We start from the raw sequence: 19,068 nt of genomic DNA on the forward strand, positions 1-19,068 counted from the left end.
GGTAGACCTTCACTTCTATTTACAGAGGGTGGAAGAAGAGATGTCTTAATACATGGAAGCCTCAAGTCCTTGAGTGTGTATCCAGAATATGATCTGCTCTCGATCCCCTGTTAACAAGCAAAAAAAACTTCTTGTGCTAAGCTCAGAAGATTTTAGGAGCTTTCAGTAGCAGAGCGGGCTGGGGCCAAATCTTTGGCTGACACAGGGGTTGCTCCAGGGGTCTGCAGTGTGAGGAGAGCTGGGGCGCGCAGAGCAGCCAGCTCTCCACAGGGACTGGCCCATCGCACGTGGCCATCTCCTCAAGGCTCCAGCTCATGCATGAGTGAAAGGATTCAATCCCAGTTCGGCTAATTGGTGTTAGTCCAGAGGGGTGAAAGCCCTTTCCAGGTATAGAGGGGAGCAACTTTGTAGAAACCTCTGCACCATAGAAGACAGTTGAGTAAATTGCTGCTACCCGTATTATGGAGCTGTTTCTGGTGTATGGTTGCATGCAGGTCACACCCTCCATATTGAGTAAGTACCTGAAGGCTGTATTTACAGAAGGCATATAGGTGTGTGAAGATGTTAGTAGTGGTACATACTGATGTGCCTAAACATTTTAAGTTGATCTTATTTTGTGGGCTGAGTGGTTTTCTAATTTCCAGCAGTCTCTTCTTTGCATCGTTAGGCACTTACGTAACTGGAAATCTGGCCTAGTCTGTTATTATAATGTTATTTTATGTCTCCTGATTACCACGGCTTTGTGTGCAAGAAAGTGTTTTGGGTACAGTTAATTATAGTGGTGACTATTCTGTAGTGTGTTGTATATGGCTGTGTTATATTTACTATATATACTTTGAAATTACTTCATGATCCTTAAGCTTAAAGCTTTTTACTTTAAGGCACCAAAACACATCTAATGTTAAAAATAGTTGACCGTACAAGGTGCAGTTGTTAGCTCACTCTTCTTTGCTCTCTTGTCTTTCTTGAGAAAAGATCAAACAAAATGCTGTGACAGGTGAGGATGTCTCACAAAACATGTCAAAGAAAAGTAGCTTCCCATTCCATAAACTACTGGTACTTTGCTCACCAGCTGCCTGTTATGATGTTCTATCGATGAATAAAAATGGTGTCTGAGGCAATAGAATGTCTTGCATCTTACAACACTGCCAGTTTTAAAGATGTCTTCTTGAATAAATTTCACAATTAGAAAGTATTGACAAAAATATTTAATCTTTTTACATCAAAATAAGCTCAAACATCTGCTGCCAAAGTCAGACAATATCAAGTAATCTTTTAAAAGTATATTTTCATTATACTGGCAGATGCATGGCTGCATGACATAGATATCAATTTAAGTTACTAGTGCCATTAATTCTTGACAAAGACATGCTCCCAGAAGAATTTACATTTTTAAAATGTCAGATGAGTATATGCCAGCATAAAGTAACCAGAGTTATTCAGCTATGTTGTTAACAAAGCTAAAAGCATGTTACCCCCAGAGACATCACAAAAATTGGTGTTCACTTCATTTTTATTTTCTAAATTCCACAGAACTGACAACAGAAAAAACAATTCCATGTCTGTAAATATCTGTTTGAGCAACCCATATATATCCTTTTTCACTTTTTATACCTTCTGGTTTAGAGCACAGAAAGTTTTTGGTTTCATTTGAGGTGAGCTTCCTCAGCATTCATTTGCTTTCCCCAAAATTTCAAATAATCTTACCTCTTTGCAAGAATGCCGTTGTAAAGAGAGCACTGAGGAAAATGTTAAGACTTGTGCCAGGGTTTCTGGTCTACTTATTCAGTCAAAAGAATGTTGGAAAGCTATATGACTTAACTCATTAAGAAGGCCGAGATTTAAAACATTCATGTCCAGTTCCTATTTGTCAAATATCCTTGTATATTCATTATTAATATTTGTACATTTTAGTAACCTGAGATTTCATTGTGGGTATTCCATGAGGAGAAACTAAGCTTACTTTCAGGTCTTTCCTCCCAGGTCTTTTCTTTTTTTTCCTCTCTCCCCACAGAAGTGTTTTGGAAGGAATTTTATTTCTTAGAGCAAGAGTGGAGTTTTCTGGGTAGAGCAGACCAGCATTCATGCAGTTTGTTTAGTAGTGTTGTCCTGCTGCTGCTCCTCTATGTTAAAAAGCATAAAGGTCCATTCTGTTTAGGCACAGAGTCAATTGAAATACTGAATTTCTGGTTGAATCTGGAGTCATAAAGATCTCATGAAGGGCTAAATTGTTACACTCAGTGATTAGAGACTGTCTGTTCTTTTAAGTGGAATTTTTTTTTTGAGTGGGTTTTTTCTTGGAGATAAGCCTGAACTTTGTAGAAACACTTTTTACTTCTAATAAAAAGAAATCTAGAACTAAAGGGCTGAAAGCTGTATTACTGCTTCTGGATGTATTTCTGTTTGCTGTCCTGAGGCAGACTGCAAGGATGAGATCTGTCACTCAAAATGCAGAGTTCAAGACTCCTTTTAAAGTAGTGGTGAAGCACAGCATTTCCTCTGCTGTGATTTGTCTCATCCTGATGCTGCTATTTAAAATACACCACAGGAACTGGTCCCCAGGCATGGCCGTGGGATTGAGTTTATAGAATTTTTGTTATTATTATTATTTTTTATTGAAGTCTGTGTTACTGGTACAGGCAAAAATATTTAAAATTAAATGAGCTCTTACCTCTGCTGCTTGTTGTGGGCTGTGCTAAGTGAGATGTTTTGGATGGGGCTTTATCAATGTGTGTTTTATTTCAGTCTGACAAGGAAGTACGTAGGCTGCTGGCTGCGTGACCACTCTGTGTCATCACTCCTCTTAGTATAAATGAGTACATATTAAACTAATATTTCAAGGTTTGTACGTTGAGTGGATTTTCTGAATCAATGCCCAGGAGTCTGTTGTAGACACCAGTTTGTTGAGGAGGCAATTTGAGAAAGGTCAGGCAGGTTGTCTTGAAAAGGTTAATGTGGAGAATGAAATTAGGTGCAAGAAATCTTTACCTCACATTTCTTTGGTACCCCCCTTATTCTTGTTTTTTTTCTTTTACTGTTCTTTGCCTTGGTAACTTGGTAACAATTCAGCCTTCCTCTTTCCTCCACCCCAACTCTCCTCTGACTTGAGAATCTTGTTCAGCTCTGGAATAGACAAACGAGGACAAGAGGTTAGTCAAGATGGATTTACGAGTTGTCTACAAATGTTGTAAAGAGTGTGCTACCTAAGGCTGGGCGTGCCCTGAGTCAGGTGTGGGAGTTGCACATGCACACAGTGTCATGATGCAACCCGGGGAGCAATTTGGACTACACCAATTTTGGAGGTTGAAAGCAAGTAGGGTCCCACTGCTGGTTGCTCATACCTACCCATAGCTGAATCTCTACTGCAGGAGTCCCTTTCAAAGTGTTCTGCAAGATTTGATCATTTGGGAGCACTGATGGACAAAATGCAGCTGTCATTTAACACTGGGGGACTGAGAAGAGAGGTAATACATGCTCCAACATAATATGATGTGATTACAGCCATGGGGCTGAGCCACCCTCCTCTCTGAATCCAGGTGGGAATCCTCATCTCTGCCTGGGGGAAAGTATTCTTTAGGTGGTAAGTGACAAGTTACTTCTTTAATGGTAAGGCTTTCACAAAAATGGAGATAGGTATATTTTATTGACCTTTTTGGGTACAATTGAAAAAATCTGAAAATAGAAGATCTTGCTTTTTGAGTGACGCATTATGTTTCTGGAAAGGATGCTGTAAATATAACCCAGTCATGTTGTTTCCTGGCATCATATGAGAATGGTTTGATTTTTCTCCTAATGGTCAAGCATATTGCCTTAAAAAAAAAAAGGTGCCTAAGAATTATTACTGCAATTTCAATAGCTGTAGTATATGCAGCCAAATATCTATTTGAACTGTTTTTGCTGTTTCTATAGAGAAGTGTGTGATGCTGAGTTATACTATATGTTATTAACAAATTTTAGAAAGTATTAGAAAGATGAACAATGTCAGGAAAAGTTAATGAGAGAAACATAATTCTCTGAGAAGCCAGCAAGAGAGGGTTTGCCATGGGGGTGTTGGCAGGGTATCAGAAGAAACTTTTGTAGCAGTGGAAACCGGTTACAGTGAGGTATAGCAGGTCTTAGCTGTGTCTCTTAAGTCTCTCAAACATAATACCTGAAATCATAGATTTTGACTGATTCAAGAACTGGAATGGTAATTGTAGGTGCATTCTACAGTGCCAAAAAGAATAATCTTGAATAGCTGACTTACGGCAGTAGATGACACTTTGTTACTTTTATTTTCTCCTGATAGGAAGTGTGCTGAATTTTGTCTCAGATATACTCGCTCTTCTGCAGGGAACTTGATATTACCTGTTACAGGAGTCCTTTGGAAGCTGCTGTAGAAATACATGAGGCTGTTTTTCATTTGTGTCTTTCTTCAATAGTGAATTTCAGTGAGGGCAAGAGCAGGTACATATAGGAAGGCTAAAGTTCAGTGGCATTCCGCAATTTGACTGCACATGTTTATTATTACTTTTATTATATCTTTTCAAATGCAATTTATATATGGCAATATTTGTTCCCTGCTAGCACTTTATAGAGGATAGTCAAGATTCTAAAGTGGTCTTGTTATGCTGTGTGAAAGCAAAGTAACTGACAGTGATGTGCTAGCAATGTAGTTGATTGATGGGATATTGATATATGGAAGTTAAGGATCTTGAGCTAATATGACAGTATGTGACAGCCAAAAAGGAGGATTTGCACTGCCTTCTCCAAACTGTGTTGGCCCATATTCTTTTTCCTAGCCACACCATGCTGCCACGTGTGTATCTGTCCATGAGCCAGTTCACCTCAGTGATGTGTCAGAAATCTGAACCAAAAGGAATAGCGGACAGTTTTCAGCTGTGTTACTGAGTAGCATCTGAAGGAAGAATCCAGACAGCAAAAAGGAAGTCAGGCACTTCTTTGAAAATGGCTACAAATGGCTTTGCTTTAGAAACAAAGATTATTAGCCCCATTTTCGTCCATCTAATCTTCTAGAGTATTAGAACCAAACTTGGATCAGAAAGATGCACGAGATCATCCCTCTGGGTCTTGGTTTCAACAATTCACTCACTCATTGAGTACAGAAACAACTAGTCCTAGGATGGATAACTCTCCCTGTAGTCTGCCGTTTATTTTGATTTGATTTTGTCAGCTGTGCTGTGTATAAAGCTGCATATTTATTTCTTCAAAGAACATTGCATTTTGAATAATATAAAGCTACTACTTGAATAACTGTAAGATAATAATGGAATATATTGCTTTATAAATCAGAGATTTTGGGTATGCTACTTTGATGGAAATTTTAGCTTTTCAGTGAAGACAGTTTCACTGCAGCGTTAGGGAAAGCCAGCTGCAAATGGTTGAGCTGAAAGTGGATGTTAAGTCAAAGACGTTTGTAGAATATCTGAAAAACAAATGAGGAAGACCAAGGTAACTTGGTTTTTTGTGAGAGTCTGTGCTGGTTTTGGCTGAGAAAGGGTAGATTCTCTTCACTGTAGTGCCTGTAGTAGCCAGGGACCTTTCCAGCTTCCCATGCTCTGCCATGTGGGCAAGAGGTGGGGGTGGGGGAGGGCGGGGCCACAGCCAAAACAGCTGACCACAACAGAGTCTCAAGAAAGTGATGGAAAAACCAACAGCAGGGACTTTGCTGTTTACATTCTTCTATGTGGGAAACAGAGGGAAATAATTAAAAAAATAACATATAAGAGATAGAAAGTTTGGATACTGGAAAGTACCCGCTTTATTCTTGCCATCTACCCTTGTCCTGGAGTAGGAAATGGTTTGATGCCTTGCTTCTCTTTTACTTATCAGGAAGCAATAAGAAATACCTGTGGTGCCACCCCTTATACTCTTGCTGTTATGCTGTGTTTTATCTATATCATGATAGGACAGGGGTTTGTTTCCCACACATCTAAAGGGTGAATACTTTACTCAAGGCAGGCTTAAAAGCCTGGGCTTTCCTTCTGGTTTTGCCCAGGCAGTGAAAGGAAAATATTTGGCATGGCTCCAATTGTGCTAGCTTAATTTGGAGGGCCATCTTGTATCACACTCTAAAAATTGATTTCCATAAGTGATTTATCTGCTCTGGCATGGGTAGCTGGATGGTTGCAGTACAGAGGCAATTAAGCATACTGAGTGAAATCCCAACTTAATTGCATACAATGTTAAAACACCTTTTGATATCAACAGGGCCAAGGTTTCTCATCATCCTCATAGGTGCCATGCCATAGAAAACAAGGAGAGCTAATCAAAAGTTGCACTGAGGTCTGTTTACATTTCTTTAAAATAAAAGGCTTCATTTGGTAATCAAAAAGGAACGTGGTTTATAGAATTACAAATGCAAGATTGTAATTTCATAAGCTATTCAAGAAATTAAGCTTTAATTGTATTACTGTTTTATTTATTAGCTTACAATATACAAGATATTGCAAAATAGTTGAAAGGTAAAGATTGCAGTTACAATTTACATGAATTATTGTTTTTGCAGTAAATGTTTTTGGATAAGCGGAGAGTAGAAAACTTATTGAAACAATGGAAAATTCCATGTGAAACATCTTCTGTTTGGTTCCACCTATATTTAGGAAGCTCAGTGCTAATGATTCTCCTTTTCTTCTTCTTGCAGCAAATTCCAGCCTTCTTGGAGGAGGAGGAGGTGAGTCTTTGCTTAATGCTGTATTTATTCTTAAATAAATGTGAAATATATGCTGAGCAAATGTAGTGTTTAGTTGGTTGTAAAACAATATATGATAAGTTCAAAAGGTAGAAGAGTTAAATTATTCGATGGGAAAACTCACCAAAGTTAATAAAGTGTTTTATCATCAAGAGGCAGGGTGAGTGACTGCTGCTGAATCTCATTTCCTCTCTGGATTAGACTAGGGCCGACCTTTACACAGGGCTAAATGAAACATAATGAAACTGTTATGTTCCTTGTTATGTTGTGTTTAAGTATTTAGGATTTTTATTTAATTTACTTCAAGGGAACCTTCAATGCGTGTTAAATAGTTATTTTAAAAAGTTACAAAATTAAAACATGGTAAAAACTTATTTTTGTAAATGAATGAGGTTTTATCTTTGCACTTTTTTTTAACTTGGTTGCTTACCCCATTCTACTTGCCAGAATACTCAAGTAGATTCCAATACCAATGTTTGGTGCATGCAAGAGATGCTACCAACATGTATATTAGTAAGACAGAGAGGCACAAGTGCACATAGTGCATGTTGTTTCCAAATATAGGGGTGCTGTAGGTTGGTGTTATTTTGCTTTTTGTAATACTGTAGTACTGTGGCTGTAAGAGCTTACATGAGTATTAACAATTCAGGGGGGGAAAAAAGGCCATTAAGAGCTTGATCTCTGTTTTCTGTGACTTCCCCTGCCTCCCAGAAGGAAGTAAAAGAGCTCAGTTCTGGAAATTTCACAGTGCAGTAGTGGTACAGGCAGTGACTAATCTTCCTTCCTGGCTGGAGTTAAAAGGACCTGATGAGAGCTTACATATGCAAGGGTAAAGGAAAGGGCTCTGTGAAAAGACAGAAGATTGCTCTTGCTTGTGAGGCTTGAGGATAAGTGGTCAAACCTTTTGTTTTAACAGCCTTAACTGAACAGGCCTCCCTTATTTGTGGACCATGCAAAGCTGCTTGACAGCTTCACCTGGGTGTCTAAACAAAATGGTTCATGTTTCTCAGCTGTGTGTCTGGATGGTAAAGTACAGTGAAGCCTTATCTGGTCATCCTGTTGGATTAATCTGTTTCTTTTGATTCGAGTTAGTTGTTTGCAGTATACCAAATTTTTCAAAAAAAAAAAAAACAAACCAGTGTAAATGTTCAAATTCTAATCAGGTTCCCAGAGCACTCCTGCTGCTGAAAGGATTTGGCTATTGACTTTCCATGGTATTTATTCAGCTGGACCATACTTCAAAAGTTGAGGTCCATTCAGCGTGGCACGTCATAATGTGGCTGTACCTCTGTTGCAGGCTGGATGAGCCCATGCCGAGGGTCAAGTCGGGATTTTATTTGTATTTTATGTGTTAAAAGTGGGGGAGTTTTAATCAAGTAAATTTATTGGCATTTAAAAACACTTCCTCCCCTGGCCTGGCCGCTGCCCCGCCACCTCCCAGTCTCCCGCCCCCTCAGGGCGGGCTGATGGTGGCACACAAGGCTGGGTCAGTATGCTGCTGCACCTTCTCTTCCACATCTCCCCTCTCTCCTCCTGCCCTGGCACCGTTTTGGGCTTTTCCCACCATTTCTTAAATAAGTTTCCTCAGCAGTGTCAGGAAGTTCCTATGGCAGGTTGAGTTCTGGCACATGGTGGGTCCCCTGCTGAACTGGCTGTGACTGGCTACCCAGATGCCTTCCCACAGAGGAGGGCTCCCTGCAGCCCCCTGTGGCCAAAACCCCATGAAACACAATCCCAGATGCTTTAATCTGCGGTAGAAGGATAAGAACATACCCCCTTCCTTGCAATGCAGGTAATATACTAATTTGGCTATTTCATGGCTTAAAGTTTGACCGCTGATGGTTGAGCGGCTTCGTTTGTGCTCTGGAAGTGCTGTGAGCTGCCCTTGGGTAGGGTGGCCAACACATCCTCAGAGAGTGCTCACTTAGTTTTTCCAAGTCTTTTGAGGAAAAATTTTGAGAATTTTTGCTCCCAAAGTACTCCCAAGTTTGGGCAGCCACCATGGGATGTCCGTGGCTCTGTCCTTGGGTGCATGTGTTGGCCGTGCCCTTTTGGAGAGGGAAGGGAGCACAGGGTCTGCAGGCTGGAGCTCACTCAGGGCAGCACAAGATGGAGGCACCCCTGGCTGTCCCACCTGCCTGCCGCAGGAAGATGAAGCCTGGAGTCCCCACTGCTTAGAAAAATGACTTGTTACTGGCAGTGTGCATTTCTCTATAGAAGGGATCATTTAATTTCCAGTTGAATGGGTTTGGATTTTAAATTCTGGTTATATTTTTTTTCCTTTTTCCAGAAGGAAGTGGTGGCAGCACTCAGCAGGAAATATTGCTAGTGAATTATTAAAACTTTATTGTATATGTAAACACCAAGCCTTCTTTTGATTGCAGATGCTGAATATGTATGATAATACAAAATACCAGTGTAGTTTCTCCAATAATAGGATTCAGATCTCTTCAGTAACACTTGTTAATTTAATTCTGTCACTGCTGGGTGTGCAAATACCATAGTTTTACAGAAAATTAAAACCACCAGGAATTTCTACTTGTTCAAGATTGTGCAACAGGTTTTGTGGTATTGAGCTGGTTGTGAGCTGTTATATGTTTTAAATCTGTCGAGAATTGTACAAAAAATAGTTGGAAACGGTTTTTTGAACACACTGGTCTAACATTTGTGAATTAATACATCTCTCCCTCTGGGGGAGAACTGTAGAGGAACCCAACGGACGATGTGGTCAGCAAACACAGAGCACTTGGCTACAAGTTCAGGCGATGTTGGTTTTGGGTTGCTGCTTATCATCCTTGCATCACCTTGGAGCCACATCAGAACATCTGTGTGCTTTGGTTTCCCGGAGCCAGAGTAATGATTTGTTCTTGCATTCCCCATTTAAATGCTGTCTATTAATTTTCATTACCATTTGGAATGAAGAGGTAAAAGTACAAAAGAGACCAGAAACAATTTTTCACAGAGCTGTTTAATCATAAAATCGAGAAACCCACAATAGAGTCTTAGAAGAATCTTTAGTTATAGATGTTGAAGGTTTCTTTCTGCTTTTCAAATAACTCTGAAGTTTCCAGGATTTCATTATGAGTTTGGTGAGTGAGCCTTTTTTCTTTTTCATTCCTTACTTTTTAGATTAATTGGTTTTTATTTCGGAGGTATATGTCACTTTCAGGTCTAGATTTATCACACATTCAACATCTCATTGCTCCTATTAACTTGCACAGAGCATTATGACTTATTTGTGTGTCAGGTATTACTTGTCCCATTATGTTCAACAGTGCAAAGGTGAAAATTATTAAGAAAATTACCCGCATTTGGAGGGACTGAGGAAAAAACATTTAATATTTTGAGAAAAAGTAACCCCTTTTGAAAATGTATCATTAAGTTTTGGCTGTTGAGAAATCAAAATGCCGTGTTGTGTGGCAGGTTTTTTTTTTTTACATTCTTTTACAGCTATGTCAAGGAATGAAAGTGTGTGATTTCATGCACTTTGTTAAAGCAAAGTGAGCAAGAGCTAAAATTTCTCCTCCCTCTTATGGTTTTGGGTAGTCTGTGGGTTTGGGGGGTTTTGTGCCCCATTGCCCCCACCTCATTTGCAGCTGTTTTCCTTGGGGTTTATTTTTCCTTTACTTCATTTGCTGAGTATAATCAAGTTTGTGTTGCATGCTGATTTCTGGATTGGCTTGCTTTGTTTGACCTTAAATTGAGGATATATTTAAAATAGCAATCTAGGGATTTGTTTTTTCCCCTCTCATAAAATTTTGTTGCCTATGCTAGAATTTGGGAAGGAGGTATTTGTTTAGTGTGTCCTGTTATGAACGTAAGTTTTGTTAGCTCTGTATTTGAAAATGGTAATTTTGTCTTAACCTCTGAGAGGAGTCATGTTACAGTCGCAGTCTTTTGTAAGCATTGTTTGGACCCAGTTTAAGTTGACTGCCCCAAATGATCTGTCTGCTTTTCTGTTTCTCTCTGTCTCTTTGTCTCTCTCAGTGTAACTATGCCTTTTCTAGGGCTTTTGCTGGCATGGAAAAAATTAATTCCTCTACAGCCATAAGTGTGTTAGCATATCTTAAATGTAGACCAGACCTACCTCTCCAGACTGCCAAGATTTGGTTTGTAGGCATGTCGTTTTAAACAACTGTTATGGCATAGAGAACTTGTATTGTGTTCATGATCACAGTAGGGGACAGGGGTTCTCTGTACATTATTGGGTAGACTCCATTTTGAAAGTGGGATTTGCTTGCCTTCTTTGTTTTCCTTTACCTCTGTGTTAGATTATAATAGTGGCCAAAAAAAAAAAGTTTTCTCTTGCTAGAATGAAATTACCACAGACTGACTTCTATCCTGGAAAACAGGTTTATCAGGAAGGAAATGAGTTATTCAGTGGCTGGAGTTGTTTGCTGAGCCTGAGCACAGTCATGTGGTGGAGGAGACAGACTGTGTGAGGGTCAGTACGCCGCTTCAAAATGCGAGCAGCTATGCTTGCCTATGTGCAAGCATCTAGTGCCACATCAACCCAGCGGGATCTCCCAGATACCGGCAGGGATCTGGCAGATAGGATGTAGGCTTGGATGGGCATGTGCACCTTTCCAGAATGACAGCTGAGGGTCAGATATGTCATGTTGCCTGAGGCAGCTGAAATGCTGTTAGGTAGCAGTGTTTGAGCATCTGGGTTGTACCGCCTGGGTCCAAACTGGTGATGGAGTTCATTGTCTTCCAACATGGGTATAGCAGGTGTGTAGCAACTAAGTCACGGCTGCTGCTAATGCTATAGAGGATAACTGCTGGTAGGATGCTGCTACAAAGACACTGGTGTTCGCCAGCCACCGTATTTGTCAGTTAATTGCAGACTAATAGGTCCAAAAAGCCAGTGATTATCCAGTCAGTAGTGGCGGGAAGGAACAGCTGACATAAATATCTTAGCATCCCTCCCCTTGGCCAGGGATAAAGTTTTTATTATCATGGCTGTGACTTAGATACACTACTAACCGTTTCCAACCTCCTTCTGATAGTTAAATCTCTACCAAAAAAAGAGGAGGTTTTTCACTATCTGAATAATAACTGAACATCAACTTGCATGGCAAATGAATATTCATGATCTTGAGAAGTGAAAGTAACACAAGAGAAAATCGGAGGCTGGAACGAGACAACTTCCAAAGCACCCCATAACGTTATAGCAGGAGAATGCTTTAAATACTAGACTGGCCCTACAGTAGCTCATTCAAAATGTATAACAGGAAGAAGACAAGCCTGTTTTATCCTGTTTTGGATTTCACAGGGCTTGGGCTTGATATTTACATAATTTAAATGCAAATGAAGCAAGGGTTTAAATCCAAAGTTTAAATTTATGCATGATGTGCACATAATATGAATGCGTCCCTTGAGAGGAAAAGAAAGAGTTTGGGAAAGGAGCACTGACAGGATTCTTTTGTCAGGAAAATAAGCATTATTATTTTGGTGGGTTTTTTTTAATGTCAGTCTGTTGGCATTTTCTTGTATCATGTCAAATGCTTTTGTCAGATTGGGGTGTGCTTGCAACAAATGGCTTCATGGAACAAATGTGCTTCATCTGGAATTCCATCTAGCTTCAAAAGCTTTCAGTTGCTTTGTACAGTGCGCTATCATATCTTAGGTATTTAGATAATAGCTACGAAGGTACAAAGATTTTCCTAGCGAATAATGATCATGTAGAAGAACTGATAATTTAAGGCAAATGGCTGTTTCCCTTTGTTGCTAATCAATCCCTTTTTGCTAGAAGATTGCTGCTGCAATTCTGTATTGTTGTTAGTGTTTTATCTCTTTTTACTATTAGCATCCTGTTCTTTTTCATCTCTGTAAATAGAGTGGGTTTGAGGGCTGTATCCTCCAGTTCCCCCACTGTGACAGTATATCAGCCAATTAAAATTTTAATATTTTTATATTTATTTATTTATTTATTTCTGTACAGCTGTAATACTAATTCCATTGGTAGCTCAGTAGCTCTGGGCAGACTGTAACCCTTTCAAGGTGTTTGGTTCAGCCCAAAATCTTGTTATTATGTATGAGCTTTTTGTTTGATTAGATCAAAGCAAATATATTTCGCTGTAATTTAACCACTTTTATAGAATTTATTCAAACTTCCTATGTAAACAAAGTCTTTCTCTACAGGTCAGTTTTTCCTGAAACGTTTTTTCTTTCTTTCTTCAATCTGTGTATGTGTGGGGGTTTTTTGCCTTCTGTTAGTGCATTGGGTATTTCCATGTGTGTTTCAGTTCAGCTTTAATTAAAATAAGTGGATTTTCTCATTTTGTAGTGCATCTAGAGATATAGTGATGATAGCTCTATAAATAAATAAGCATAGTTTATTCCAAAAGACCCTTAACCCAAACTGCCATGATTGTATTTAAATGTGTGCTCCATTTTATAGGGTGGTTTTTCTTTTTTTGGGGAGTTGGTATTGTTTAAATATGATACATATTTTGCTCTTTGGTTAGATAGGGTGTTCACTTCCTTTCTCCAGTCATTTTATACATTCTGTTACAGCTAATAATCATGAACAGGAAGTTTCTGGATTGATTGTAAGTATTTCTTAGTTGTTGCCTAATTGTATCCTGTTAATTACACTTTACCAGCAGTTTCTTAAAAAATAAATAAATTGTTTTGCTGTTTACAGGAACTGATACAGGTATGTGATCAGGCGTTAAGTTTTAAATGTGTACGTACAGCTGTTGATGCCCATAAATGACTTTCCCTAATGATGACTTTTTAAAAGTACATATTCAGCCTGTGATCCTCTAAAGTGGTTCTCCTATTCCAGCCAGCAATACAGGAACATGACTGTATGTTTCTGTCACGAAAATTAACTAAAAATTAGTGTGTCCAGGTGTACTTGCTCCCTGCTGTCCTCAGCCTTTTAAGATTGCTGCTGTGTTGATTTGAGGCATTAGAAGGTGATGTTTTATTTTTCACTCATCAGTTACTGAATGCTGAGTCCGCGGTACTCTAGGCTTCCACTTAATTGCAAGGCCTTTTTCTTACTCAGACTGCCACACTGACTCTCCTCATTTTCCTGATTTTGTTACAAGGTAATTACAGTGTTATGTACCCACAACTGAAAAATGAACATATACAGTTTCTGCCATATATATGGCTTTCATATGTACTTACTTATATATACATGCCACTATATATATTCGTGACTGCATCTTCCAGCCTTTTCAGAAAGTCAGACTTTGTGTGTGTGCGCACACATGTGCATGTGCATAAATAAAAATATGGCATTATTTTTGTTAGACTGGGAAAGTTCATGGTAATTGAAAATTTAAGGTGCTCTTGATAAAAAACCAAGCCGAAAAGGCTGGCAGTTATGTAAGGAATGTCTGCCTTTTTTCTTTTTTGTTTCATGCTATGGGACAGGACAGCAAATCAGGATGAGAGATCACAAACCTTCCCTAATCCACAGACATCAGACGATGTATAAGGCAATTTGTGGGATGTTTGTTACATGAATGAGACATATGCTCTAAAAATGTTCAACATTTTTTCTACATATAGACAAATAGAACATATATGTCTCACACATATGTCTTGCATGCAGAAAATACAATTAGTTTTTCATTTACCACGGTGCTGCTCAAGCATCATAGGATACTTCTGTTGAGATTCTCCCCCTGTATTTGAAAGTGAAGAGCACAGCTCCCAGGGTGAAAATAGAGTCTGGGAATGCAGGAAGCAACTCGTGTGGCTGTGTGCTACAGTGAGACTACAGTAAGTCAGGCATTCAAGTATATATATCTGTACCAGTGTACAGAAGACAGTTTTTCAAATTAAGCATTAGATTGGTTTCCTTAAAGAAAAATCTGTCAACTGGGACACGTGTCAAAGTTGTTCAGTTTCACACCTAACAACTGTGACAGGGTTCCTTTTGCTGAGGTAAGAATAAAGTGAGCACTGCAGTGAAGACATCCTTTGTTACGCTCAAACAGACATGGTGGTGTTTTTAACTCTGTTTTTCAGATTTAAGGTCCACAGCTATTTTCCTGGTCCTGTAACAGAAGTATGGACTATTCAGTAGGAGAAAAATGTGAAAGGAAATTTAAAACATTTAAAAAACATGTTTGTTTATTTTTACAGCTGATATTACAAGAAATAGAACAAATGAAATAAAGGAGTGATGGAGGTACCTGACTTGTAGGCATAGAGGCACTTTTGAGTATCAGGCCATTTGCTTGAAGCTCTCACACTGGTATGTCTAAATATAAAGCAAAGACCTTAATCAGTAGGAAATCCTTAGAAGTATCTCTAAGCCCTAAGCTCCTTGCTTTCAACATCAAATATATATAAATGATACAGGTATGAGCAGCAAGTCATGGAAAAATTGCAACAATTATTTGTTGATCCCTGTTGGTTATTATTTTTAAGAAGTGTGTGCATCCAATAAAAGACAAATTTTGGGCATTGCATGCCAATAGCACCTCCTCAGAAGGAGGGAGGAGCCTGTAACTATGCCTGCTGATGTACTCGGGCATGAAAACGCACATTCCCCAAAGGTCAGACATGGGAGCTTGTCATTGTCATTAATGCCCTACCTCCTGTAATGGAATGAATTTACAATAGTTTATTCTTTTTGTTTTTAATGAAAGCAGTTACTTCTTAGTCGTACTGTTTTCAAAGAAAATCTAATAAAACCCAGGATTAAACTAGAGAGTCAAGCAGAAAATTAGTATCAAAATTACTCATATTATAGAAAGAGTTTACAACTCTCTTCTTGCCGCATAGAATGAAGGATTATGAAATCAGGTCTGCATTCACCTCTCACCTTCCATTTCAGATTTTCTGCTCTTTCCCAGAGCTCCAGTACTCGTTTATGAGTCGTTCTTTGCTGATCACTTTTTTTCAAATTTCCTTTGTTTTGTGCAAAACGGTTACAGATTATAACATGCAGCTTTTCAAAAGCCAAGAAAATCTCCAGCAAGCAGCTGGCAAGATGGTTGAGTCTTGGAAAGATCTGTCTGTCTTTGTTTTCTGAGTGCCTGTCTTTGCAGATCTCTTCCTCCCAGTTTTGAGAACCCTCTATCAAACAGACAATAAGTGGAATGAACTTTTGTCACTGTAAAAAAAAAAAAATGAAATCTGGTGATTGCTAATGAAGGATTAAAACTCTTCTATAGGTGTAACTGATGTTTGATACGTTAGTGGAAAACCTGCATGTACAAGTCTGTCTTTGCAGTTTCTCGTCTTTTCTAAGTTAATAAATTGGATAGTAATGCAGCTTCCAGTTGTTATTTTCATTCTCATGCCATACAGCAAGCTACAAATGATGCACCTATGATTTAAGAAACAAATAAGAAAGCTTACTCCCTGCCACCTCTCTCTCCCACCCTTTCCAGGTCTTCCAAGTTTAGCCTGAATCACTATGTAGATTCAATTTAGACTTTTTTTTTTAAAATCAGTTGTAGTGGGGGAAACAGTAACCTGAGATGTGAAGTAACCAGGGCCGGGCACTGCTGAAGTTGGCTTTGACATGAAAGAAAACATATGATGAACCTCATCTGTATAAGCATTATTATCACAGAGTCTAAATGCTCCACAGTCCTTTGGTGCATTTATCCTAATTGTTCTGCAACAGAGAAGCAATGTTTTCTCCATTTTACAGTTGGGAAAATGAGACAAGGAAACTGTATGTTTTGCCAAAGATCCAATCAGAAGTGAGCAAAAATCAGATCTCTGAAGGCAAAGCATAACTCACTGAGGTTTTATTATGCACATATCAGTCTTGCAAATAGGAATTTTGTTTTCCTCTCTGGAAGGAAAATGAATTTTAATTTTAGTACTGGTTTCATCGGTAGAAACAGGATGATATTTGGAAAACGAGAAAATGTACTCTACTGAGAACAACTTTTTGACAGTTAGACCTTAATTGGTTATATAGCAAACTCTATAAAGGAATGGCAGAAGGACCACTGACTAGAAATAAGATACTGCTAGATAACAAGTTTTACACTAATGGAGAATAAATTGAATACAGGAAAAATGTGAATATTTGAGGCTACCACCATTAAGAATTCTAAATAAACAGTAATTCACTGTTCTTATTTGGGGCTTTTCTATATTAAGTTAGAGAAGGATTGTTTACTTTTAATTTGAATTTGTATAGTATTAGTAACAATGCATTTAAAAATCTTTTTGATGACAAAAAGTCTTCTGAATTAGAGAAAGTATCTAATTATATTATCTACAAATCTCTTCCAACAGCAGAAGAATTTGAATGATTCTCCCATTTAAAATGCTACCTTAAAATTACGTGTAAAATAGTGGGTTTTTTTTCTTTACAAAGTTGCCATATTTACATCCTTTTCCTTATTCTTATGTAAATGCCTTGTACTGTGTATGGTTTAGAATTCAAGTTTCTTTTAATTTTTTTTTAATCTTTTTATAATTCAAAATCATATGCCATTTGGACTGATGGATCTGTAGTGTTGTAGTTTTGGCTACATATACAGTAGCAAAGAACAAAATATTTCTTGTCACACTTCTTCTGTTACAGTTCTGTCTGTTCCTTTTACATTACCAGCTTGTTTCTCTGTGCTTCATAGAGGCATCTGTTTTAATTTTTGTTGGGTAGGGCTGCAACTTAACAAACTCACGTAAGCTTCACAAATCATTCACAAATGTGGATGATTAAATCAATTATGTCTTGGCTGAGTGATCTATGAGTGTATTATACACACACAATGTTAAAAGAATGTTATTAAGGTGCAAAACCAAGTACTTAAAGTTAGGAAGTGCCAGAATTGAAGTTGCCTGCAGGCTCACAGTCTCTATGCATATATGTATTATGATATTGTCTCTAGCTGTACAGCTTTTCCAGCTGGAACCTCATCTCAGTCATCCTCTTTGTTCCAGGCTTAAAATGTGTTTCACTTTTCGTGTGCTTAAACTCTGGTCTGCAAACCAGTATTTTTTATGCTACTTACCAGTTTGGTATATGTTTTCACAAGTAAATGAAAGATTTCATAAGTAATATATTCGTCTTCCACAGAACAACGGTGTTATCTTTACAAAAAGGAGAAAAAAAAGAAAAGTCAGATTAAGGTCAGAAGTCTAATTTTAAGGCCTAAGCTATGCAACAGGGGACTAATTTCTGTAAAAGGAATGGAGGTCCTTAAGTTTCAAAAGGTACATCTGGTAAATTCCGAGCGATTCTGCAAACTGGAACTTGTATGTCAACTCAGGATGTAATGCAACAGTATAAACTGTCAGACTGAAACTCAGCTTGAGATTCCCCCCTTCTTCTCTACTTCTTGTTCCCAGTCCCACTACCTGCATTTTGCAGTTTAGGGCTCTTATAATCATGTCCATTCAAAAGTCTGTTGCCCTAAATTTACATGTTAGAGGGATTGGATTTAGGGAGGGTTTTTACTTAGACAATTTCAGACTGTGATCTTAAAAACCTTTGATGTGATTAAGGAGCAGAGAGCTGATTGAGAGAGGAGTGATGGGTGTGGAAACAAGGGGGAAGAGGAAGAGATGAGTGATAACTTCCTCTGCTGCTGGGCAAATTGTAACATGAGACCAGGAGTGAGTGTCCCCTTTCTAACTTCTTACCTTAATGTTCACTTCTAAAAATTATTCTCTGTGCCTAGCCAGTCATGGTTTCTCTCTGTTCCTGGCTCATTGTCTGACTTACTTACTGGGAAATGGTTTAGTTTTAGTCCCAGACCAATTTCCCAGATTCAGTCTCTTTGAATTCACATGCTTGTGCCTCTTCCTTGCCAGCTTTACTCTTACATCATATCTGAATCACAGCTTTAGTCACCAGTCCCTGTCATCTTGAATCATGCTATCCGCCCCTAAATGCAGGTAGCACCCCTTCTCCTTCCTTTCACCAGTTCGTACTGGGATGAAGGGAAAAGAGCTCTGTACAGTCAGTAATTTGTTGAGCCATATAAATCCATTACTCAAGCAAATGAAAAAGATCTGCCAATTTCAGAGTTGCTGTAAGTGAAGAAAAAGTTTATGAAAGCCTACAGTTATGGTTGTCAGCTTTATCTTTTAATTGCAATTTTGATTTAAAATGGTTAACCCAACCTGGCTGTACTATGGTGCTCACTGTCTCTGCTCTTCCATTGCTCTTTGGAATGAAGGCAGTATTGTCGGTGTAAAAGGATTAAAAACTCCGGTGTTACTACCTTCTTTGTATTTGTTCATCCTTGATTATTGGACAATAATTTCTCCACAGGGATTATTTGTTCAAGGGTGGGGCCCCTGTTCAATCCAGATACAATCCAGCTGCAGTGGAATTTAGCCTCTTCTCTGGGCTTACAAGCAATTACCTCTTCAGCCTGGACTGCCTGCCCTCCCAGAGAACAAAAGATTCAGCAGAAAACTTCTCCCTTGAA

At 38.6% G+C, this 19,068-nt stretch overlaps 1 protein-coding gene across 17 annotated transcripts in view; it reads left to right on the forward strand.

Moving 5' to 3' along the window:
• MACROD2 (mono-ADP ribosylhydrolase 2) overlaps positions 1 to 19,068 on the forward strand; it is a 911,164-nt gene that overhangs the window by 192,371 nt on the left and 699,725 nt on the right. For all 17 annotated transcript variants that reach the window (XM_075088273.1, XM_075088274.1, XM_075088281.1 and 14 more), the window contains one exon: positions 6,644 to 6,673. In XM_075088273.1, the coding sequence (XP_074944374.1) occupies positions 6,644 to 6,673 (30 nt within the window). The remainder of the gene's footprint in view (positions 1 to 6,643; positions 6,674 to 19,068) is intronic.

Source organism: Phalacrocorax aristotelis, chromosome 3 (genome assembly GCF_949628215.1).
Source record: "Phalacrocorax aristotelis chromosome 3, bGulAri2.1, whole genome shotgun sequence".
Lineage (NCBI taxonomy): Eukaryota > Metazoa > Chordata > Aves > Suliformes > Phalacrocoracidae > Phalacrocorax > Phalacrocorax aristotelis.